Source organism: Pieris rapae, chromosome 6 (genome assembly GCF_905147795.1).
Source record: "Pieris rapae chromosome 6, ilPieRapa1.1, whole genome shotgun sequence".
Taxonomy (NCBI): Eukaryota; Metazoa; Arthropoda; class Insecta; order Lepidoptera; family Pieridae; genus Pieris; species Pieris rapae.
The window spans coordinates 5,550,013-5,576,991 of record NC_059514.1 but is presented as its reverse complement, the minus strand read 5'-3'; the positions used below and the strand labels follow the sequence as shown (position 1 = coordinate 5,576,991).

Genomic DNA, 26,979 nt, shown 5'->3' with positions numbered 1-26,979 from the left:
ACCGTCGCGATCACACGTTATTACGGCTGCTCAACGTCGGCCACACGCGCGTATTTTGAACGTAGTGCACGATACACCGTGACCGGTTGTACCGTGGATGAGCGCGACCAGTGACACCTTTAGTGCTGTGTGACTTAGTGAAACTCAGTGCAGACATGTGCCAGTAATGGATTACTCTGCCGTCGTTTACTGACGGGCCCAGGATCCCGTATATGCCCAGGCGCCGGTAGAGGACGCGCCAATATGCGCGCCCCCACGGTGCTCCTAGCCCTGCTAGGGTTTCTGCCCCAGGTACTGGACATTGATATCGCAAACCGCGAAATCCCCGTTTGTTTACAATTCGCGTAATCGAGACTAGTGCGAAGCGAATGTAGGTTCTAGGCTGTTTGTTAGGAATTAGAAGTGGAGGCCGCGCGACACTCACTTTCCCACGATTGTAGCGTCCGAGGCACCTAGATCGTCCTGGATAGAGGGTGTAGGTTAGCTGAATCGTGACCGGGCCTAAGCGAGTCCGGACCAAGTGGTTGTGTGTGTTCAATACGTTTACTGAGCAAACATGGGTGCATAGTTAAGAAAGTTCAGGTTTTAATACGGCTAGCGCGGGGTCACGAGCTTCTTCGTTTAAAATTAGATGCATACCAAGACTTATGTCTTGAAAAAGGACTAATCGTTCGACGCGAATAACTCGCTATCGAACTTCCAGTAGGTACATAAAAAGTGTAATTTAGGGTTAGTAGGTATCTAGAGGTTAATGTTTATTAAGTGTTATACGATTATAGCCGTCCTCGAAAAATGTTCTTGTAGGTAATTTCGATTGAAACTAGGTTAACTGAAAAAATAGGTGAGAGAATTATTCAGTGTATTTTGTTTTGAGGTCATTGTCCTAAAACGGTCAAGGTTGGCACAGAGGGTTGTTCTTGTCTGAAAATATTTTCACATTTCATAATATTCAGTCATTTCTAATAATAATTCGAATAACACGTTTATTCATAAGCGTATAGCGTTTCGTTAGCTAATCATCCAATTAAATTTGTTATGAAATTACTAACGTAAAAAGTGAATATATGCCTCGTTTTCTTAATAAAACATAATTCCCAATAGATTGAACTAATAACAGAATGTTTATTTGTCAAACCTGTGTAACTCAAGTTAAACTTTGAAGAACATTGACATAAACATTACCCAATTATTTTAACGTACTAAATGCCAGCGGCAAAAAAATCGATAAACTCCCCTATTTTATACTTGTTTATAATAATGGCCTAGCTGGTAACAACCCCTACTTGCGTCTGCGCATAAGTTGCTTATTAATCGTAAAATGCGAATTTGTACCGTTATTACTAACACAAGCATATTTTAATCACAATGTGTGTGTATCTCCGGTCATTTCAGTTTTTTTTATTATGGTCGAATACCTTTAGAAGCATAAAACAAATATTAAAATTATTATTATAGGTACAAAACGTGCCTATATATATATATATATATATATATATATGTAACAAAAGTCTTCAAGACCAAACTGCAGCGTTAAAATTATGAATGAAATATGGAGTCGGGATAAAAACGGTGTTTGCAACTGGTTTCTTTACTGGCTCTGCGGATGTCACAATAATTGTTGAAACTCGATCAGGATGCTCGCGGGCACCGATTAAAATAAAATCGATTCTTTTGAATCGTGCAATAATCGCGTGATCGATATAATCGGAAGCCGCATCGGAAACGTCTGCCCAAAACCGCAACCGAATAGCAATTTCCATTTTATAATATTCACCTCGGGTCAAATAAAAAAAGCCGTAATTGCCAGCTCTAAATATGTTTAGTATTTATGGGTTTGCCACATTACTGTATTAATCTATATCTAGGACATACTTGTCGTGAACGAGTGATATAATCGATTTATTTTGATACTTGTTTGTACCACATTGCAGGCAGGTGCAGTGGCTACTCACTGCTACTCTTAAGACCATCTGCTTTTTTTATACGACGAATTCAAATTACGACCCGGTCGATTAAAGTTCATTTTCGGGGTCTTAATCGTTAAGTTAATTGGCACCTTTATATAATCGTAACATACCACTAAGTAATATCCAAAACATAAAATGTCACGCCTTCAGTAACAGTACAAGGAAGTTAAGCTGTAAATTTCTCTAAATAATTTTTGTGGCTTATATTATATAAATCACTACAGCTCGGAACTCCATAGAAAATTTTCTTTTTTTTTATTGCTGCTTATGGTTGAATTTACCACATTTTTGAATAGCTCGTTCACATGTTTTGCCAAATCAAACTGTCCAATTAAAGTTTCGAAATTTCCCTAAAATTTTTCACAAGCGGACAATAACAATTAATCATATATGTCATGTAAGCAATAAGCATTTAAGTATGTGAATCGTAACCCTGTTATAATTTGGCCTATTGTCCAAACCTTTTTGTTCTATGAGAACCGACTCAATTACAATACGAAATACGTATAATCGTCGGTTTTTAACGTCTTAACTATGTGAAAGTTGTATTTCGTCTCATTGTCCGATGAGCACGTAATACACTCATTAAAATTTAAGTTAAACGCTTATCAGGATATACGAAAAATCAAGTACATTATGGACGCAATCGCAATTAAAAATTATCTGGATTTTTCATACTACTTGATACTAAAGAAACAGCTTAGTCGCTTAATCAGGTTCTGTTGGTATGTTTGGGTAGCTTAAAAGCTTGTTATAAATGACTTGCTTTCAAGCAAATGTCAAATTAAATTGAACCATATTCTATCACTGTTCTTTAACAATTACTGACAAATGACACAAGTCACGCTCTATTGTAAGCTTTCTTTCATCTTTAAATAATTTAATTCAGTTTTTTGTACCTCTGGACGTATAATTGATTCCGACGTGTAAAAAACTAAGATGGCCGCCAGGAATCAGGACCATTGATCAGATTACATGTCGCCAAACTGGATGGTATTATGTATTATTTATAAAGAAACATAGCTGAGACTTTACTGCGAAACGGTGATTGAAGTAATTAGCTAATTAGGTTATCTGTGCAATTTGACATTATGGTTGCTAATACATGATGATTTTTAAACATACATAATTAAATATAAGTTCTGTAATTACTGGTTTTAAAATATGGAATTGCTAAATAACGCCTAAGGTCTCATTGTTTAGTACTGCGTAAATGATTTAGACCCAAAATGGGTAAATGTGTCAAATGGCAACACATTACGCAACGCTTCAGGCAGTGTACAGATGAGTTTGTGTGGGTTGCAAGTTGAGGTCAAAATATGCCAACTATCACTTAACAGTGACAATACTTGTTATTTCATTACTAAGTACACTAGTATTCTTGACACTATTTAAAACGCTAATTAATATGGCTACGTTTGTTTAACGAGTTTCATTCAAAAACCTACACGTAGATGCACAATAGTTAGAAATGTCAGGTCGCATGGTGTATAATGCAAGCGATGTTCACTCTAATTGGCATTGCCATAACGACTTCAGTATAGCAATATATCCTTTTTTTAAAACACATTATAAAGCAATTTTAATAGTATTCTCACACCATTTCAATAATCGGTACCGCACTCAGAACACCAACGCACAAGAATTGCTTGTGCAACTTAACCGCAAAATACCTTATGCTTTCCATATACGAGCAATCTAGAAGTCTATTACAATCATTTCTCCGTTAATTTCCAATGTTAGATTGTAATTTTCTACACTCTGCAGCTGCCAAGACGAACAAAGAAATGACTTTTGTCGTATGTCGATTTTAAGAACGTTTTGTTAAAATTGTCCCTTTGTGCAATCATTGTCATGGGTGAAACCTTTGTTAGGGTTTACTCAAAGACGTTAAGAATTATTGCATTGAGTATTGCGGTAAATTAACAACTAAAGGTATCTATTTTGAATAACGAACAGCTGGTTTTAATAATATTGTAAGGCATTAAATACCATACCTAATAAAACATACAGGATTATCTATACATAGAGTTTGATTTTTAATTCTTTATTCAAATTGTTACCGCCTTTTTAAGTCAAAAGACAAAATCAGCCAGACAAATGCATATTTTGCATCGGCCACAACGTTGCGCTAATAAAAGACTTTTGGTGTTTATTTTAACACATTTCGCGTAACGACTGAGATGAAAAACATTCCCCTGTGTTTCATTATTTGAGTTATTTTTAGACTCCAACCTGCCGAGTGGTGTTTACACTGTACTTATTCGAGTTATTACGAACACGTTTTATTAACACAAATAATATTAATGTAATAAAGTTAAGTATAATAATATTATTTGATTAAAGTTTTGTTGTTTCTTATTAATTTGATTATGTTAGCTACACACTTAACTATTTCAATACATATCCTGGTGAATAAATATAAATAAAGAAGCAAATAAATTTGTTCTTATAATAAAAACAATAAATAATTTAGACACGTAATTTTGTGTGAAATATTTACTTAATTAAAACAATTTAAATTAATGTAAAGTGTTTTATCAAAGGTTCTATTACCCAAATCAATTTGTGTTGATGGCCTGCGCCGGCGCAATTAATGTTACGTGTCCAAAAAAACAATATTGATCACGACTTACATGCATTAACTTAAAATTTATTCAAGGCAGTGATACAATCGTAAGAATTTTTGTAAATCGTTTTTAACCTATGAACTTAGATTAATGCGGGTCTTAAATATGGTAATATCAGTTGATAATATGTAAACTAATCCTGTTAATAGCTAGTAGAATTTGTACTCTATTACAAAGACTAAATCTGAACGAATCCGTAAATAGCGTATATTTTTTAGTTATTTATTATTGTTTAGTTAAATGTGTATGTGTGTAATATACTTACTTCAAATATACAAAATGTGGATTAGTCCTGACTAATTCTAAATTAAACAAAAACGTTTTCTCTTTTTAATATTAGAGTAGATTTACTAAATACACGTTAGAATACATCAATCAAAGGTTCATCGCGTTAAATCGCTTGGGGATATGAAATAAAGCTTATTCGGTAGTAAGTAGTTTTTAATTGTCAATTTGTGGTGCGCCGCGGGCACACGCCTGCGCATGCGCATACTTTTAAATAATATTTAAGTTATATTTTAGACTACAAAAACCGTAAATTGAAGTTTTAAACCAATTACTTAAAATCGGTAGACCACAGCTACTATCTAATAAACAAGCTAAAGAATGGGATGTTTAGAGTAGCAGTTTTTATGTAATTTTTTTCTGCTCCTACCTGGCGTTTACCACGTGGATGTGAAAGTTTCTCTCCTCTACCTTATCTATATGAAAGAGAGAGATGGAACGTTAATAACATACCCCTATGGCAGGATGTTGAAGAATCTGGTGTATTTTTTCACCCTTTGTTTAATCTGTATTTCTTTCATAGATAAGGTTCAGTGAATGGAACATAGTATACAACTTATCACAAACAAGACCTAGAGAATCGTATCAAAATTTATGAGCTCAATTCAGTAATTAAGTTTTCATATCGTGGGAAAGTCGATTGTTTTCTTTAGTGGCTTATAATCATTAAATTTTAACTGTTCCATAATTAAAATTGTATAAAAACTTTATTTATGCTTTGATTGTCGTCATAAACTATAGAACGAAAGTACAGGAAGCTTTTTTACAAGGGACTTCCCCTGTAATGATTCGCGAAGACAGCCGTAATACTGGCCACTTCCTTCCGATGCCTTATAATTACCGGGATTTATATTACCTTAAACGTCTATATTTTCTTCAATATTTGGTAAAACCCAATATGATGTGTTAAATTTATATTATAGCATTTCAAAACATTCTATATTTAAATATTTTCTGTAGTTAATTCTTAATGAAATACAAAAAAAACACTAGATAAGTTACAGTGCGAATGCAAGGTGGTGATGTTATTCCCTATTCGTAATATGTTGCTCATACTAGTTAATCCCACATGCATAGACAACTGCGCATTCTTTCAAAGGGGTTGCTACCCTTGGCCAGTGCTATTATTATAACACAAAAAACTATCTGTCGTCAATCGATTATACACAAAAAATCTCGCTTAAAACTACGCTGGAGGTATTAACTTGTTTCGTCTATCATCGAAGTTAATTATAATAAACTAGCGATGGGTCGAACGAACGCCTATAACCCAAAAAATATGAAAACCTTTCGACTCATCAAAATTATGATAGAAACGTAAAACATCAAAATTGTTGAAATTTTAGTTTTTAAATTTTATCTGTAATTTAGTTTCTGTTATTGTCTATTGTCTTTGGTGCACAAAGTTTTTGAAATTTGAATCATGTTAGGGTTGTTACCCTTGGCATTAGGCGCTCGACCCCATTTAGTCCAGTAAAACCGTTAATGTCTCAACGGGATCGATCATATGGACAGTTGTGCAAATAATTTGTTTTTAGAATTTAACATTGACGTTGACAGATCTATGTTTGCCATTTGTGTTGTCTATGATATATATAATAATACCAGAAAATAAACGTATAATTTTACTAGTCAAACACTCATCGCCTTTAGTTTTCAAGGTAGTTTTAACTAAATATAACAAATATTGCCTACACTACATAAACATTTGCTTATCTCTACTAACGTGTTTTTTCTTCATTTCAGGTGCTGTCATCTGGTTCTTTCGAGCTTAGGATAAAAAGTTTCACGAACTCATTGGGTAGATTAAGTAGTGGCCAGTGCTGTGATGGTTCCTCAAATAGTGATTCGCCTTGTTTGGCGCCGTGCAGGACTAAATTTCGTGTGTGCCTCAAGATATATCAAGCTAATATCGATACAACATCACCGTGTACTTTCGGTGACATCACAACACCTGTTTTAGGTGGGAACTCCTTGGATGTTCCCAACCTTAACGTGCAAGGGTTCAGCAATCCCATCGTGTTCCCTTTTGACTTCACGTGGCCGGTAAGATTTTATTATATTAATAGTCTATATAACACTTATGCATTATGAATACAGGTTAAACAAGTAAATCTAGGTTAAAGCTTTACTACACCAAATATCATGGCCGTTTTGTAAAATCAATACATCATTAGAGAAGCATTAAGTAGCTTTGTATTCATAAATCAAATCTGTTCGATGTTCAAATTCCAATTCTGTAATTCTAGTAACATGACTAAAATTAAAATAAGATTCCATATTCAAATTTGACAGATGCAATGATAAGAATAATACTCTGTGGTTTATCGGGTGTCCGTGTGGGCACACTTAATTAATCGTATTGGAGATGTATGTTATTAAGTATTATTTAGCCTTCACTGCATGTTCTCATCGATTAAGGCTTCAATCGTGATTCAATATTGTAATTACCTGTTCCGAGATCACGCTTAAATTCAAGGATTAATTGTATTACAGTTATTTCAAATTGTCTATACTTAACATGGTCGTGTCACTTCGTGTGTTGTTTGCTTTTTATTTAGCGGCTTCAAATGTTCCGTCTCGTAATGTTTAAGCAAACAGCAAGCTCTGACCATCTGGAGAACGTGACATTTGGTCAGGTAAAGACTAAAGCTATAAGTTTGGGATGCCATAGAGTAGGATCATTTTTTTGGCGGTAGAGCGTCCGGTATCCATATGAATTGGCGCTAAATTGAAACTTCCTCTTTAATTTCACATTCTATTGTTGACATGCGATCAATTGAGCGAAAGCGACGCAGAGTAATCCCTGTCTATCGAATTTCGGTGACAAGTTAAGCTGAAACCTAAAGACCCATGCGGTATTTGATAGGAATATGAAATTTAAACATCCCATATGTTATCACATATGCGAGTATCAGAATTTGACGTCGACAATGGCATCTGTCAGCCTAGCGTTATCCCTAGATTAAACAGCCGAAACATCTATAACTGTGTAAAATTCACAGTTATTTTTAATAAAAATACCTATTTTATTTAAAATTAGAATCAAATTCAATTTTCGTTGATGAAAGCTACATTAATGACTTTTAAATTTTGAATTATCGAGAGGCGTGTCATCTCCGGCCAGACATCACAATATTTTGAAACACGATGCCATGACGTCGTCATGGTAACGGTGCCGCTCAGGTTACCCGGGAAGAAGTTAGCCACCGTTAGCCTTTATATCTCCGTATATTACTTTACAAAGATTTGACCCTACAGATAATAGGTCAAATTATTAATTTTACTGACAGTAGGATTATGAGAAGGAATATAGACTATTCATCATGCATTTAGGCCCACTCATTTGTATGCAGCATCGTTAGGCGGGGTTCTTTAAAAAGTTCGTTTTACACGACTTTATATTGTTTAACCGGCCCGTTAGCTCCGGATATGACGAGACCGGATTATGTCGCACTTACACGTTAAACACGTTCGAATTTTGAATTTATATTTACGTATGAGATAAAATTGTTAATTATCTACTGAGAAAAATGTATATATTATACATGTTCTATTTTTAAGCTTACTAAATTTAAATAATTATATGTATTTATAAAACGACTTCGTATTTCATATAATGCTTGCATATGAATCTATTCATATGCGGGGACCGTTACATTTACTGCGAAAAAAATGTTCAATTGCATGCATATTTTTATGGCAACACCTGCGTTCGTGCTATGTGCGAGAGAGATAGGTATATCGCGAAAATGTCAGAGTTTACTTCCGCGCATGCGCGTACAAGAGGCTCATTTACACAAACCTACCTGACCGTGAACTATACTTTTTATGGAAGATCCGTATTGCGTTAGATCAGTCTTATTATTATAAATTGTTTCAGTTAATCAACACAAAAACATTAAAACACAACAAACTTTTTTCAAAAATTAAAACTAAGGAATTATTTTTTCAATAGAGTAGCTAAAGAAAACATTATTATAACTGTATCTGGGATTATTTTGGCGAGTCACTTTCCCACAAAGCTAAAGTTCGACCCACATTGCCTACAATAACATTACCATGTATTTATTTTTCCGTTCACTCATTTTGTATTTAAAACACAGCCTTTCGCTCGTCTTTGGTTATATATTTTATTTATTGTAAACTAGTTACCGATTTGTAGGGAAAAAGTAAATTAGCATTGTTTTCCTCAATTTAATTTCTAATTATTCACTAGCAACATTATCACCGGAAGGAACGGTGACAACATGGCGGTTTTATCAGTTTGAAGCGTGAGACATTTTCTTAATTAAGGTTAATTATATCATAGAAGTGAGCTTTTTATTCATTTGTGTATTTATTAATGAAATTTAAATAATTTTATTACGAAGCTGTAAGCTTATCTCATTCACTGTGTAAACTAAATGAATGCTATCTGGAATTAAAAAAAAACACTATTAATTTAATTGCGAACAAATCAACCATTTTAATATAACTAATCTAAAATTTCGTCTAGTTATTCTATATTCTATATATGTATTTTAAAATTAAACATGTTACAATTAACAAAGAAAAATTGTGACCTTTATATTTACATTACCATAGATAATAGATAAGTATGAAGCTTATGTATGAAGAAACACGTTTAATGCATACAGACTAAGCAACAGCGTAACTAATTCTAGAGATTGTTAGTTATTTTGCATGTTTCGTCAATAGTTTCACGCTCTGAATGTTTGAAAAAATTTCAATGAAAGTGTGGTGTCTCGGGTTTGATATGTCGACATTCTTAATGTATCATGAAAATTATTTTTATCTGTAAAATATGGCTTGTTCTATCTTCCTTGTATTCGACAAACACATTTCCCTTCATCTTAAAGAGTTTTAAAATGTTATTTAAAGTTTAGTTCAGACGACACGGCGAGTTACATAGAAATTAACGTTTCATGACGTCAGATAACGCTTAAAACAATACCTAGAAATAACATAATCTGTGACAATACGGTACAATGACGTTTAACCATTGTGATGCGTGTGAGTGCAACATTTCTATCCTAGCGGCATTTCTATTGGAAAGCAATTAACACTGCATGCTTAATCTGTATATACAAGGATGCTATTACCGATTTTCATACTTTACATACTAGCAACGCGCCTCCGTACCTAGTAAAAATACATACTAGTACTGTATAGACAATATACGCAAAGCGTTTGTATTAGGTTCACAGTAACGCGATACGGTACGACGTATAGCCGGTGTAACTTCCGTCTATGAAGTTTTTATCCAAGAGCTCTTAATAATTTCCTTTATCTCAATCCGCTCGCGTCGCTCTCTTAAAATACTTACCCCTACATCCGCTTCTTTTAATAATCTTCCGAAGCTATGGAATGCGATCGCTCCCTCTTCGACGTCTTTTATCTCTTTCCAGCGAAGCAATTAAACTTGGACAAAAAGATTGCGAAATTCCACATAAGAGTAGCCCAAGCACAGTCGCAACTCAATTTCATAAGTAACAAATTTAATTAATCGGAGCATGTATAATTGCTCGTTGCATTGTTCGAAGCCGAACAGGTTTCCGACCCATCAATTAGTGAATTTGACGTACGCCTAAATAAACTTGCGAACAAAAGCGGTCCACTCAAGGGTGTCTGCTAAAATAACAAATCTCGTTGCAGATTAGGACACATAAATAATGATTAATCATCGAAGCCAAAGAAAATAACCTCATCAAGACAGTGAATAGACAAAAAGTTTTACCGGTCTTGTTATTACGCGGCGTCTGACGTTAAAAGACTCCTTTTTCAAATGATCGCTCGTTTACTGCCACTTTCTGACATTAACTACGTCTCTAACATTTATGGCTGCCAATAAAATTGTTCAAAAAGCCCGATTTATAATCTAACCTAGACTAGACATTTTTTATAGAAACACCGTGATGAAAGACAATAAACAAAACTCGGCTTGGGTTTGCTACAAGTGACCTGATTTGTAAGAATGATACTTGGACTCGTATAGCGTTATTGATTAACAGTGTTCCAAATTTAAAATAGTTTTTCTTGTCTACATTCCGATTTTATTGGTTTCGAGCGGGCGTCTGGATGCTTTCTCACGTACTATAAGGGCACGGATAGCCCTCAAATCTGCAATGATAGAATTCCGTACGTTCCAGTCTTTATTCATCACACGCGCGCAGTTTCTAGGAATTCAGTGTAGCAATGTGAGTGGCTCACATGCTCAGCGTATCCGCGACCGCGCAAAGCATAGCCATTATTTAGTATGGGAGGTGGTGTGGCACTTTACGTCATACTGTTCACGGATTTATAGTCGTGTCAAAGGCCATTTGGAATGGTCATCACAAAATAATCTTTTGATATACTTTTAAAACATCATTAAACATCCTTCTAACTCATTCTGAGAAAACGTAAACACGTCTGCGGTAAATTAACTCCATTCAAACAATCGGTTTATTTATCTTGTCTATGAATACATATTCTAGTTCCATTTACAAATTGGCTTAGTTACTCATCGGATTTATTTAAATGGCAGTGAATTGCAAAATGTCTAAAGAAAAAATTAAGATACGAATCAAAAGAATCATGTCCAAACTTGTATTGAACGTCATTGAAATCCGGCTGAAGATGAGGTTCGGTTTCAACACAACCTGTCTTATCTTTACATCAGGCTGACATCTCCCGAAATTTGTTAACTATGCTTTGTTTTATTCTTTTTAATTCAAATCACTTCGTTGTTTATGGCCAACATTTTCATTTTTCGAATTCCTTAAGTTACCGTCCGTCTGCGAAATGCCGGTGAGGCCATGTGAAAATAAATTTATTTCTTTTTCAATTTGCCCCTAAAGCTCCAAATTCCTTGGATTTTGTCTTTTTCGTGATAATTGTAATTGAGGACGATATATTGTCAAACCGGTATACCGTTGGGACCGTAAGTATATTACGTATTTAATACCTAGTCTCACAAAATTGTCACATATTTCGTTTGAATTACGGCTAGCTCTCCAAGTTTTTAATGTTTCACATTATAGTGAGCTGAGGTAATTAATGCTTTCGTAATGAGCCGTTTAATTTTTTTTTTGGTTATTATAATGTTTACTTTGTCGTTTGTGGTTGTGAGCTTTATAGCTGCGATAATGGTTGTTTCGTTATTGGCGTGTGAAATTTTTAACGGGCTAATTTAATTACGGATTTAATTCTAAGTTTAATGCAACAATAATGATCCTCTTTTTATTTTCTCATACGAAGCATGAAACGTGATTCTCCAATTTAGCTAATTGATTCTATATTAATATAGCAATTTTCCATTAGGATATCTTAAATTTATTCGCGTAAAAATAAAAGATATGGAACGCCTTTGAAAACTTTATTTAAAATAAATCATTAAGTACCAAATACCAAAGCTTGCAGAGCGGCTTATCATCCGTTGATTTAAATGTTTCTTTTTAAAATTTACGATTCCATTAGTCAATTCCATTTTCGTACCGATGGACAAAGAGGATTTTATGCTAACGATTTGAATTTGGAACAGCAACGGCTTATCTCACGGCAAGACCTCATTGAAAACACTCTTTTGTCTATACCTACATAGCTATAAAAGTATAATCCGACCATTTTAATCTCATCGGATCTAAACAGCAGTGCTCTATGTGAGTGGTGTTTTCAAATGATTCGTGTACACGTATATGAAATAGACTCGGTTGACGGTACTGCCGCGCATTACCACGAAACTGCTTAGCATTCCAACTGAATGTACGGTCGCCAATAAAATGCCGACCTGGTTTTTATATGATAATATTTGTACATTAAATCTCACGTTCACACGGTACATTAACTATATATAACACAAATTATCCCCAATGTTTAAGGATCTAATAAGATTAAGCTATGAATCACCGGGTCAATGATCTATACAATCGTTGATGCCAAAATAGAATGAGATAAACTTAATTAAAAGCATTAATAATTTGGATTATACGCTTTAATACTTCACGGTATGTTCTGTGGCAGACATTGAGATTTGCATATCTTTTAATTTGACGTATTCGAAAACACTCGGCCACATATCAACCAAGCGAAACGAGCTAACAACTAGTTTCGTTGCATAATCGCCTTTATTCCTGTCCACAGAGCGTTCAATCCGTGATGCGTGTCGGGATGGAGCTAAGTAAAAAAACCTGTCTCGAACAAGACGATGTTACCACACTAGTGAAGTGTGAAATATGAAATCACGACTCCACTTGGCTGGTTGTTTGTTCCAAATAACTATATTCTCGTGTTGAAACTAGAAAACGAATGCCCTTTATATTCAACATTCGCACCATAGATACTAAACACTTATTGTCAAACTTTATGGAACAATTAGTTAAATACGAAACATCTGTGGCAATTTCTAATTTTACAAACAATACTTCTAACAATGGTTCGGACACGTGCACCAAAGATGTGCCCGTACGGCAAATCCTCACCTGATTATCTTTTGTAATTGAAAGACAACTGACACTTTGTTAGGATAAGAACGATGCCCGTTCCCCGTTCCCACGTAACCTTCGTTTCTTTAATTACAAAAAGCCGTAATGGGAGCACCCTCATAAAACGATTATCAAATAATACAACCGCCTTCAGTTATCATCTAGTAATATAATTTAACGCGAAGGGATAGTAACAGCGTCGTTACGGTACGATCTCACGATATTTTGTTCTGCCTTTTCTTTCGAAATGTTTAATTAGGAACTCGGGGCATGAGCATAGAAAGTTCTATGATAATCTGTGAAAGTTTCACTTTATGTTTTTAATTCATAGTTCAAGTGTTCGAATTTCAAATCAGTAATTTATAAATCGTCCTAGCAATGCAATGCTACCTGGTAAAAGGTACACTCGTTGACTTTTTATGACTAGCGTCGAGTCACCGCGTCGTGGGAACTCGCCCGCGACCACAGCTGACCGAAATGCCTCCTTATTCGATTAACAAATCGATACATACCATATTCGACACAAACAAATATTCGCGCACTGTTTCGCAACGTGAGAAGGGAAGCAACAAAATTCGTGAGACCATTAGTATTCAGCCGCATCATAACACGTCCGTTCGTATTAAACAGCTCTTAATATTCGTCAAACCCTGATCGAAAGCTTTAATTGCGCGAATAAAAACACACAGTCGATCTTGCGATGTTGGGAAAATGATTTCTACTATTGATTTTCATCTGACAATGCGTTCACAAGACATATACGTATCAGTTCCTATGCAAATGGCTCATTGTTAGCTCTTAATGCAAATTATGTTTTCATTCATCAAGCTAATTGACAACGGGGGACATCTGTCACATCTGAATCATTCCTTAAGTTCGTGTGGTGATCTTATAAAACGGTGACCCTGTACATCCGTGGCAGCTGCAAGGCTTATGACGTGTGTATGGCATCTAATTGCATTCTGGTCCGGTGCCCATCTCGGCTCCATCTTTGTTAGGGCCGTTGATACGAGGGCTGATTACATTATTGATACGACCCGTTTCCAATTTTGAATATTTACTTTGCCATTATCGATGTGTAAGTTGAACTCTATAGTCTTAAGAATGTAGCCCGCGTCTGCGAGCAATTATACATTCCAAGGCTAAAGATGGATAGATTACAAAGATATTTCATGCTGATGTAATTTAAAAATAATACTTGGCAAAAAGTATCGCACCGATACCAACCGAGGGGTGACTATCAATTAAGTGTATAAAGAACTGTTAAAGGTCAAACATTGTATCGGCACGATGCGATGTTTATGGTATAGAACCGGTCGGTTAATGAAATGTCTTAAGCCATACCTGAGAGACATTTTCGCCAACCAACTCAAACTGTAGCCATAAAGAGACGATAAGGTCCAGGCGCCTACGAGCTGTTGACTCCTGTTATCAGTGATAATCGTTTTTGGACTGCCGTTTCGCCTCCTTGTGTAAACATCGACAAATGTCAATAGCTGACTATCTGATACGCACCCGTTTTTTTACCATCGCACGGAAACATTACCCGATTCCATATTGGGTTCTTTAAGTAGCAGCAGTCGTATTACGCGTCGTGTATTTTTAGCTCGAATAAAACAATTCAGCCATCTGCTCCAGCTTCACCTGTCTATCGTGATGTTAATTTACACTCATCCACCATGCAGCGCGACATAGCGACGTCATAAAGTAGAGGAAATATTTGAAATGTTCAAGCGGCGCGCCCGTTTTTAAAGGTCCGTGGATGGCAGGGTATCTGTGCATCTCGGTTTAGGCGACGTTTGAAACATTGAAATAGCATTACGTTAGCCCGCATCGCTTCTTTGTTTTAAGTTTTATCTATAAGTGTATTTATACCGATGTTGTAACCGTCTTTTGTTTTTCAGGGCACCTTCTCGCTCATAGTCGAAGCGTGGCACGACACAAACGAGACTTCAAGATCTGATGGTGAGTTGCATTATTTTATACGAATGCAGTTATGAGTAATGAAAATTTTTGGTAAAATTCAAAACACGTCCGTCACGACTCGCTCACATTCTGGTTTCACTGTAATTCTGGGTGTTTATCGTGCGTTTAACGGACAGTATGTATATTTGAATGCTTATATTATCATATCGTGGAAGACAAAAATTTTCCCATGGTATGGACGATTGGTGTTCTGAGCACGCGGCGCTGCGCGTGAGTCGCTTCGCAATGCACGCCGTATTCTAATAAACTCAGCCTTCTGTAGGACGAAAATTTAGTAGAAATGTTCTAATATATTCCGATGGCCGTTGACCGATAGACGAAAATACTAACGTATCATTCTCATCAACTTATGCACGAACCTGACATAATAATGAATTTCGAATTTTACGATTATCGCTAACCGGAGAATAACATACAACATATGCGCGCATACAATTAGATAACGATCATTTAGAGCAACCGAATAGCTATAATCGATATTAAAGTTCGGCGTTTCGTTTGACGATATCGCCCGCGGTATAATCGGCCAATATAGAATCGACAGGTTCACCGCGTACATGCGACATGGCGTGACCGAAAAACGGATGTCAATCGTAACCGCACTCCTTACAGTAAATACATCATCACAATAATTCGGTGCACGTATACCGAACATAAACGCAAATAAATAATAACCCTTCAAAAAAACGAACGTTCGCTTTCAAACATTCGATTTACGAAAACAAAACCCGGTGCACGTCTGGCCCTCCCCTTTCTTAATTAGATTTTCATTCTGTTGCACTCTGACCGAGATAATTACTACTCCTGACCGACTAACAAAAACAGTGATTTACTTAAAACAGATTTAGAGATATGGGAAGGTGTGTTCTATAGCCGGTTTACCGAAAATCATTAGCGTCCAATGCTTAAGAGGACGGGTATTTTTAATACGGCGCGGGAGCGATGGGCGGCGTCCACGCACTACCGAGAAATGTTACCAACAAAAATCTAATCAAGCATAATAACAGGTTACGTAGACGCCGTTTGTGTTCGGTTAATGCTTAATTAAATCATAATCATTTTTTCTCTAGCAAACAGCTGCATTCCGATTTCCTTCGCGTTATTCGTTAGTCGATTACGATTTACTGCATTATCTCATTCGGGACCCAGCCTGTCTATAACAACGTATGAAGTATGCAATTTATCATAGATAAACACGTATAGAAATCTGCGCAGAGAATAAAGAGAATTCTTGTTCTGAACAAACAGTGCGCGACAATGGGTGAGCTTGCAATTCTTAGTCGCTCCTTCACCGAAATCTTTTGTTGCCCGCGGCCGCACCTGGACGCCAAGCCCCACATATTGTTTACTCGACACTAAAAAACTTAACTCCGAGGAAGTGAATTTTAGTTTACACTTCATCTTTCGTCGCATGAAAAAATTACGGAAGGCACGCAGGCTCAATTTATGATAACAGGCGTTTTAAGGAAGTTAGGTGTCGACAGATGCAGAGCATGTGGGATAGGTGAGGAACAACCGTTTTGTTTTAGTCTGCTTATTGCACTGTCTCGATTTACACCTCCATATATGTGATACAAGAATGGGACCGTGTGAAATACACCACTGATAACAGATAGGCAATTACTTTGTACCGGGCAGAGGCGCCTCGGGGCAGCTACCGTTTGTATTATGGATGCAGACATCACAACCACTTTGCAGTCGGGACAGATCGTAATAACAGTTTGTTTGGGATTATATTTTTTAATTGCTAGTTTATGTTCGCAACTTCCACGGTTCGGTATAAATAAAACCTTGCTTCTTTTGTGGGAGTTTATCATTAATTTTGTTCATATTAAAAGACGGATAAAAACACAGGTTCTTTATAACGTCGCACTTAAACCTCCGCGCGGAACATAAGCCATTTTCTCAAATAACAATAGCAAATTAAAATAGTTGTTGGCGAACTCCTTAACACGAACAGCGTCAAGAGTCGAGTGCCTGTTGTTTATCGAGTCCAAGACGTGGCACTCAAATTGAAATACACGTTAGAAGTGGACAGTTTTATAAACAAAAGGAGTGCATCGTGTGTGCTCAGTCCATTCATGAGATGTTTCCCACAGCGCTCGAGGCCGGGCCGGTTAGGCGAGTGACCAAAGCGAGAAATCGAGACATCGACTACATATTACATCGAACGGTCCACGATTTCATTTTCATTTGTTCGCGATTAATTATCTCCGCGACGATTATAATGATCGAGAGCGCATCCGGTCGCCATTCGATCATCGCCGGAAGCTCGCGTGTTCCCTGCTTGCCCTAAAAATCGTATTCAATATTAAAATTCGAATCCGCTTCTGATCCGCTCAAATTATGTGTTGTTTCGCTTTCTTATATCTCGTTTTATTTGAATGACCTCTGGGTCCGTAATTATGCGCTATTGGAGGTGCGCTGCACGTAGACGGCTCCTTTTTTGAATGCCTTATTTATTTGTAAATTGGAACTACATTAATAGGCGATAGGGTAGACCTTCATTTAATATTGTTACGGGTGTGATTTAAAATGATGAGTGTAATTTGTGCCGTGCGGGTTTCTTTAGGGTTTTGTCTGTACAGAAATAATAATAAATTGTTCACCGAGTCGAATTTAATATAAGGTTGTCACAAAATAAAAATTCAGACATTTGCCACAAATGGCTTCAACGATGATAAAGTCCTCATTCTTCTTGCTTATAAGCGAAGCGAGCTAAAAGCTTGGCAATGTAGGGCTATAAAATCTCATATATCACGGAAAACACAGCCCTAGTAGAGGCGAGCCGGCAAGTGCACGGTTGCTATAATTCCTTGCACAGTCGAGCTAAATTGCTCGCGCTCCGTTCCCACACATCATTTTTCTAATTCTCTCAACCCTAAATTTTGTAGTTTCTGAGAAGTATCATATCTCATAATTTATTTTATACAAGAATTAAATTTAGCTTCGCGAGTGCATCTTCGAACAGGCTGAAACTGACTTAAAACAAGATTAACGCTGTCTATTGGAATCGATTGCATTGGAATTTATTGATATTTATTGTATTTTCGCTTGCGCGAGTGGTAGGTTCGTTTTATCTTACAGATTTATTGCTGAGATAGCATCGGTGTAAGCTTGAATTGTGCGCTATGCGGAATCCCGAACTGCAATCGAGTTCTTCTACATTGCGTAAGGAATGTACGTATTCCACTCATAAACCATATTGTGTAGGATCTGTTCCGAACGCACGAATACAATAGGTACTTTGACCGGTTATAATTTCGATTATATGTCAACAAAAGAATCCGATGGAAGATAACCCTCATCTCATTATAGTTCCCTTATCGCTGACACCTATAATACCAAAGAACAATCCCACCAAATGCCATACGCCACAAAATTAGACCGGATCGATCGTTTTATATACCTTTTAATTTTGTTTCGCGTCTGGTTTAATTTTATCTCCTGACGGGATTACCAGCTTAGGAATGTCGAGGCAAAAACAAGAAAAGAAATAAATAAGGCAGGAACTGGCCTGCGCTGAGATTTCCCATCGCACATGATGAATGGATAGTGGCGCTTTTTAAATCAGAACATGCTTTTTCTCGCTTCTCATTACGTTGCACTGGCGTCTAGTATGTTGTAACTAGTGTTATATAGCTAATACTCTAAATCAATCGTAGCGCCAACAAACCAAAACAGTGAATCACGCTTGGGAACAATGAAATCTCACGTTCAGATGCGGGCGTCAAACAGCCCACGTTAACAGGTCAATTTGCTACCATAACCCATTCCCACGGTGATAAAATTTTTCCTTATCAAAGAGATTGCTCACGAATTATCCTTAAGCGCTGTTATAAGAAAATTCCCGATTGTTTTCAGATACGCTTATCGCGCGGATGACGAAACAGAGTATAGCTGATGTCGGTGGCCCCTGGAACGAGGAAGAACAAAGGTGGGGTAGTGCTGGGGGCGCTCATTTGAGGCTGTCTTACCGGGTGACCTGTGCCGCACATTACTACGGGCCTGGCTGTGAAGTCCTTTGTCGGCCGAGAGATGATGGCTTCGGACATTACACCTGCTCACCAACCGGAGAGATCGTTTGCAGGCCTGGATGGACTGGGGACTATTGCTCAAAACGTAAGTTCAAGTAGTTTAATGACACATTAAGAGTTGAGAAGAAAAATGAAGACGGACAAAACATGCCTTACTTGCGTGGGTGATTTGTAAACAAACTGGCAAGTCTCAAAGCTATTTTTTTGTGTTGATTTATTATACTGATAAAATTCAAAAGGAACGACTTCATTACCATACAAACCTTGTAAACTTGACTGACTTATATGTTAGTTAATACTTATGCGTACGCGACCCAATTTACAAAAATTCCCTCTTCCTCATTAAAACGGGTTGTGTGACAAATTTTTGAGGAACATCCTTTAATAAACTCAATTGGAGAGGCGACCTTTTGGATGCCAGCTTTCTACCGCGCCCATAGAGCATAGACTATAGAATGACTCATCCAGGTCAAGGGAGGTTCATTACCTCCCGTTAATACCTAGGAGTAATATAAAGCTTGGGACATTGACTAGAATATCTAAATTCACGTTTCTTAGTGCGACGCATAACGGTATAACTTGCGTCAATTAATTCTAAAAATCTAATAATTTTTATTACATTAGAGGTCATGAAACTCTTAATTAAATAAAAAAACTTTTTATTTCCTGCTTGGCGACTTTAATTTTATTACTAATTGTTTCATATTTTCACATGAAATGAAACGGTTATTAAATTTGATAACAGTTGACTCACATCTCAAACTAGATTTTGACCATTAACTTTTATTGCATAATGTAAATGACCGAAAAAGTTATAAATTTTTTAGGCACAAACACTGATCTGTAACTGAAAAATGTGATCTTTTTATAATTGTTAATCATAAAATGTTATTGTTTACAATACAATCGGTATGCAGTCAGGTATTGTCACATAGTTTACGTGCGTGTGAACAGCGGTGTGGTCTGTTTACTTTTGAACGCCGGATTTGTAAACAAAAGCGAGAACTAAACCTTGCATTAGCGACATTTATCGGCCCCTTTTTATTAACACATCCTCTCCGATACTTTTGTTCACAAATTATCGAGACGTATGTTAATTAGATTTTTACCGGTCCGTCGCAATTCCATTGAATCGAAGGTTTGTAATGCAAAAAGTCTAAACGTTTCAAACGTCATTACGGTGTTCTGACGTACATGTTAAACACATCGCGTCTTGTATTGTAAAACAAAGCGGTGCGTCTCAAGATGCATTGTGGCGGGCGGATGTCGCGTCGCAATCTCGGCAGCCCCACCTGCCGCCGCGTTCCCACACTCCGGCGCCGCAAAAAAACACGCCAGAGCGAGAGGAAACACTAGGCCGAGTGTAGCGCGTCCTCTCGCTCGCACGCCCGCCCTCCATACAGCCTCCACGCGACGTGATAACCGCGAAATCACAATTTTCTGGTAAAAGTAAATAGTTGAGGTCAAGAAATGTCGACTATTTCTCATTAGACTGCCTCACATAAAATTCCAGAACAAAAAAAAGCGTAGACCGCCCTCAACGCGAAGTAAAAGGCCGTAGTGTGTATTATAAAATAGCTCTATACGCACACACACAACCGCCAATCGGGTCAAAACACCTTTAAACGAGAGCTGGTCGAAATAAACTCTGTACTTGACCGTGTCATGATATTGCTTCACATCTGCCGAACGGTATCTCGCCTTCTGGGAAAGCTTAACAATCCCGAAAACTGATTTGCATGTCTCGACAACATTATCTCGAGTCGATACTCCGGCCTAATGATAGGGTAAACATCGCGAGAGAAACCCTTACGGGCGCTTAATTTCGCCTAATTGTTAGCAAGAGTGCAGTTCTCACGAATATTACCTTCTGTGCAGTCGCGAATCTCACGCGCAACTAATTTCCGTTTCGAATAGAAACAGATGTCTGTACAGTTAAATATTTGATCGATCCCAAACACGTGCAGGGACCATCCTCGGGGAAGGTCGCTTTTTGTCTTCGGGATCGCATTTCCGAAAACTTTCTTTCTCAAAACGGGCTATGTTAACATCCGTTTGCACTAGAAATCGATATGAGTTCATTGATGTATAATTAATAGCCCGGGCGAAGGACGCATAACCCTCCCCTATTTGTAATCATTCATAGAATTGATAGTATTTTTACGACTCCCGTTTTATCAAGCACTAAGATAACACAAGTGGAAGGTACATGAAGTGGATAGTGCAATGAGCAATGAGCACTTGAGTCTTTGATCCACGTTGCGCCGACGCGTGGCGCCTACCTTTAATGTATCCTATTAACTCAACTTTAATAGCCTTAATAGCCACTCAAAATTCAGAAGCAATTGTTGCAGACCATCACCGTTTCCAGTGAAAGTACAAATAATGTGAAAGCGATAATATTATATTACAATCACCGTATCACAGCCGTACTAAATGAATTCAAACTTTGCCAATTTGGCGAGCGAACTGTAAGCGGATTTGTGAGTTTTAGGGGCTTTACTAGCTCCGAGTTTAAACCTACATTACAGTCTGGGGAGCGCAGACTAATCTCCTATAATGCCCGCTACTGAAATCCTCTTGCTTCCTCGTTTAAATTGGAACTCGGATTACAGCTTTATATTTATTCAAATTGCAAACGTCTTATTTTTCTAGTTAGGGGACTAGTAACGGTCGGATGACGGTTAGCTCCCCGCACTATCTGCCCCCTTTGTATTCGCTCCGATAACTTGCCCATGCGCACCCGACCGATACGACGCCGCACTTCTATTACAAAATATTGTAATGCGTACATTAACTCGCAACCTATTGTAATATATGTCTTCTTTTGAACTGATGCCGCAATGGACTCGCAAGTTTACAGAAATTCTTATGAGGTTGAGCAAAGTGGAAAGGCTTGCACGTAAATCACACAGTTAACGATGCGCACATATTACGTTTGCAATGCATCATGTTAACAAAATATTTTCCCCTTATTTATACGATTGCGATAATACAAAATAATATCTTTATTATTCTAGGCAATTAAGAATGTAATATTCGCAAACCACTTTCAAAGTTCTTGCGTTAACTAATCGCCGTTAAGAGGAATTTCATATTGTTTGCGTGAGATAAATGATCACTGCTCATAGCCTTTTGTGACCTCTCAAAGTTTCGCCTTTTGCACTTCTTTAATAATGCCATTATACTCCTTTCATTCTATGAACTTTTATTATGCATACAAATATAATTTATCATCTACCAACCCTAAGTTAAACATTGAATTGTAAATGCTTTGTCTACATGAAGCGCTAACGAACCTGTTCCTTTTGTTACAGCGAGATGCTTGCCCGGCTGCGACGCGGAGCATGGCCACTGCCTCAAGCCTGACGAATGCATGTGAGTATCCACTTTACACCTTTGTGCTAAACGCTTAAACCATCCCTCCGACTCTTAAATCATTCATCCCACTCATTGTTCCGCGCGACACATGCTTCGCTCACTCGTTATCACATCGTATACTTTACTGACTAGTGATTGTTTTATTTCAGTTGTCATTCAGGCTGGGTGGGCGAATTCTGCGATCAGTGCGAGCGACATCCCGGCTGCGTGCACGGAACCTGCTCCAAGCCCTGGGACTGCATCTGTGAGGAGGGTTGGGGCGGGCTCTTCTGCAATCAAGACCTCAACTATTGTACGAATCACCGGCCCTGCAGAAACGGGGGAACATGCCACAACACAGGACAAGGCAGCTACACTTGTGTTTGTCCACCTGAATATACAGGATCTGATTGCGAGAAGTCTTTACATTCTTGCGCGGTGAGATCCTGCCTCAACGGAGGGGCATGTGTGCCCGATGAGGGAGGAGAACTGTCTTGCGCTTGCCCGTCTGGTTACGAAGGAGCGCGCTGTGAAACGAGAAGACTGACCTGCGCCGACCAACCTTGCCGAAACGGTGGAACCTGTGAACTGCGGCCTTCTGGGTACGTTTGCCAATGTCCATCTGGATACACGGGCCTGGATTGTGGCGTAGAAGCTGATCCATGTGCCGCTAATCCCTGTCGAAACGGTGCGACTTGTAATCGAGCTGGAGATGGCTTCCGGTGCTCGTGTAAACCCGGCTTCAGAGGAAACAGATGCGAAATAGATATAGATGACTGTACCGGAATCATCTGCGAACACGGCGGCACGTGTGTGGACTTAGTCAACGGGCAAAGATGTCAGTGTGCACCAGGTTTCTTAGGACCTAGATGTGAGACGCGGGTGGACTTTTGCCTGGCGAAACCCTGCGCCAACGGCGGTGAATGTCACGTGCTCGATAACGATTATGAATGCCGATGTCGACCAGGCTTTGCCGGAAAAGATTGTAGCATAGACATAGATGAGTGCGCTTCTTCTCCATGTAGAAATGGTGGTACCTGTCGTGACAGAGTAGATGGCTACCACTGCAACTGCCCGCCGGGATGGGGCGGAAAATCTTGCACTGTGTCACTAGCGGACTTTGCAGCCAAACCGGCCGGGGGTCACTTAAGAAGAGTGGGTGACGAATCTTTAGAGGCAGAAACTCTGTCTGGGAGTCACGTGGCCTTGATAGCGGCGCTGTCAGCAGCGGTGCCGGCAGCGGCTTTAGCCGCCGCTATCGCAGTAGCGTGTATCAGAAGGCGGAGAAAACGCGCCCAAAACGCGGCCGACGCTGAGGCGCGAGCCCAAAACACGGCGAACGCTGGCAACGGCGGTCGCGTTATTAGAAATACGTGGGGTAAATGTGAGGGGCCAGTACCTGAGTGCCAAAATGCGCACAACGCTGCGGCGGAGGAGTGCAAGAGGAAGACACTCAACACGGAGAGCGCAGCGCGGCTCTTGGCCGCACTTGACCCAAGACTCTCGCGGCTCTCCGCCGACTCGGCGTATTGCGCTAATAGGTCAGTATCTTTAAATTATATGTCGTAAAAGCATAGCTCATTAATATTTAGCGATAGCTTTAAATAGAACATTTGAAATAAACTGATAATAATTTTCTAAATTTAAATTTTATATACAAAACAGTTTATAATTCGACTTCATTGTCAAAGTTCCCAAACTGACCTATGCTCTATTGTTACAGCGATACGTCTCTGGTGAAGCGCGCGCTGGAAGGCGGGGGGGTGTACGTCCTTGACGAGCACTGTCTGCCGCCGACGTTCGCGACGCAAGTGTAGTGCTAACTAAAGTGGACATTAACTTATTTATTGAATTCGGACGCTCGTGCGATCAAGGCTGTGCGCCGCGTGTACATATAGCGTTAAATGTAAAGTGACCCCTGTATAAACGGCTAGTTAAGTTCGGATGTATTTATTTTACGATCCTACGCCCTGTAAATAGTAATGGCGGAACGGATTGTTGCCCGTTAGCGGCGAGCGGCGCTGAGGCGCGGGACCGCGCGCGCCGCGGGCTGGTGGCAGCGACCACTGTTTGCGATCTCTGTAGGTAACGTGAACGCCGGCGGTTGGTCCGCCGCAAGGCGCCGCGTACGCCCTGCACTCGCTACCCTTACCGGTGTCTGTCGATATATCTGCGATATATTCTTTTTTACTCTTCTCTATTCTCTCGCTTCATCCCTGCCACCCCTCTCGGTGATAGGGACGAGGCGACCTTTCGTGTTTACGTTCGGTAAGTTTTAATAGTAACGAGTGCAATGCGTACGATATTCACACTCCGCTGTCCCTTCTCTAGACTCGCACCAGTATAGAAACCAAACCGTGCGTTATTTTAGACAATTTTATGTAAACGCGAATCGCGCTCTTTTTACATTGATTATGTGATTTTGACTAATTGATGTCATTGTTCCTATGATTATGATATGTTTTAAAAATCTTGTTCAGGTTTTATTGAAAATCGACACAGATTTTTCTCACTTCAGTTCTTACCTTGTTCTTATCGGAATATAGGTCAAAACGTTCCTTTTATTCGAGCGCCATTTTCGCGCTCTCCAAGTAAATTTTTGACACTTAGAGGGCGCGATAGTCGCGTTCGAACCTTACAACAGCGCACGTATTTAGTCCATAGGTTTAAAATAATTTGAGTACTTATAAGAATGTCGAAACCTAAGTCATTGTGTATAAAAAAGTTAATAAGTTGTAGCTATTAAGTATATCTCCATTTTGTAAGAATACTGTGACAATATAATGATGTAATTAGGCAACATACGACCTAATATTGAAAGTTGTTAACTTATTTATTAAAATAGGTATGGTACATCGCATGCGAGCCGTATCGATTATGTATCGTGTGAACCTTTTCATTTGCTTATAGAAAGTGCGTTCAGAAATGCACAGTCGATGCGGCTTCATGGGATAGTCTCGACTATTACAGAGCGTAGCTGTTGTTTTTTTTGATTCTACACTCGCATCCCATATTCCATTAGAATGTGCGATGGGCGTCACAGAATCGGCTAAATGTGAAAATAATTTATGTTAAATCACCGTTTTATGAAACTTTCTTGTAGATATTGTTTTATACGATAGTTGTTACCTCTTATGTTGCCTTTTGTACTCGAGTGTAGATTTAATCAAGGTTAGAATCGACAAAATTGTAAAATTTATATCAAACTATGAATAGACTGATGATCAATAATAATGTTCTCGTATTTAATTTTGTAAGGTGACAAAATGTAATGATAAATTATGAGAAAATAAGCGCTGCTATATAATATACCTAGTGTACTTAAACATTGATTACAGTGAAAGACTTTCATTTTTCTTTTTTAACATTTTGTGTTCTACAATTTTTTGTGTTAATTGATGAAATGACAGTATTTTAATTTATTTATTGGAACAATTAACGATTGTATTGATTTTTTAATTAATATCCATAACTAATATTTTTTGATTATTTACGATTGACTGACAGAAATGTCTTGTTGATTTTGGACCACATTTACTGAATCATGAATGCATTTATAATGTGAGTATACTGAAAGAATTTGAAAAAATAATATCATTCCATTTCTCATTAGGGACTTCTAAATATATATCTTTGTAATATTTTTTTTATATTTGTCTGTATTTTTCTATGATTATTTTGCATGCAAATCTCGTGATCACTTATTTACGATTATTGTAATTCTTTATTTTTCTAAGTGTAGGTGAAGTACAATAAATTATTCTATTTTCTTCAACTTTTAGTATATTCACATGTTTGTTGTTTTCGAAAGAAAAATGAAAGCATGTAGAAGATGAGAAGTAACAAATAATTCCATAAATAGATCCTATCACAATAAAGTCATATTATTGTAATGCTAATTGCGGTGATATTTTTTGCCAGCGAGTGTAAGTGACGAATGTGTATTATTATGTGCAGTGATGCAACGAGAAATAAAATGTTAATAAACAATTGTTTACAAAAGAGTAATGAAGTTTATTTTTATATAACTCACCTCCTAACACTGTTTTTAATGTTGTAACCTTTTGAAATTAAACTGAAAATCTTCAGACAGTAAAAAAAGCCATATTAAAATCGATTAAAAAGTTTATTAGAGATACTGTATCAAAAGTCAGTGTATGTTAATCAAAAGCTATTATTGATTGTTTAACAGTTTTAAAAAACCAACCCAAAAAAAATATTATATAATAGGCCATCTTGATTTTTTACA

General features: G+C 37.8%; 1 protein-coding gene across 2 annotated transcripts; it reads left to right on the top strand.

The window, feature by feature from the left end:
- Positions 1-26,734, top strand: LOC110992463 (neurogenic locus protein delta). Of its 2 annotated transcripts, XM_022258295.2 has the most exons (7): positions 1-291; positions 6,629-6,928; positions 15,252-15,312; positions 19,198-19,455; positions 22,688-22,748; positions 22,901-24,271; positions 24,454-26,734. In XM_022258295.2, exons 1-7 carry the CDS (start codon positions 244-246, stop codon positions 24,545-24,547), a joined length of 2,193 nt encoding a protein of 730 aa, XP_022113987.1. In that variant the 5' UTR covers positions 1-243; the 3' UTR covers positions 24,548-26,734. The 2 variants fall into 2 exon arrangements, with proteins under 2 accessions (XP_022113987.1, XP_045484568.1); XM_045628612.1 differs by lacking the exons at positions 1-291; positions 6,629-6,928 and adding an exon at positions 14,902-15,101.
- Positions 26,735-26,979: the final 245 nt, after the last annotated feature.

What these genes read in the sequence shown, in the direction of transcription:
- LOC110992463 (XM_022258295.2), top strand. Translation starts at nt 244, where the DNA reads ATGCGCGCCCCCACGGTGCTCCTAGCCCTGCTAGGGTTTCTGCCCCAG. An exon ending in CTTTTGACTTCACGTGGCCG is followed by an intron (nt 6,929 to 15,251) that starts GTAAGATTTTAT and finishes TTTGTTTTTCAG; the next exon opens with GGCACCTTCTCGCTCATAGT. An exon ending in CTCAAGCCTGACGAATGCAT is followed by an intron (nt 22,749 to 22,900) that starts GTGAGTATCCAC and finishes GTTTTATTTCAG; the next exon opens with TTGTCATTCAGGCTGGGTGG.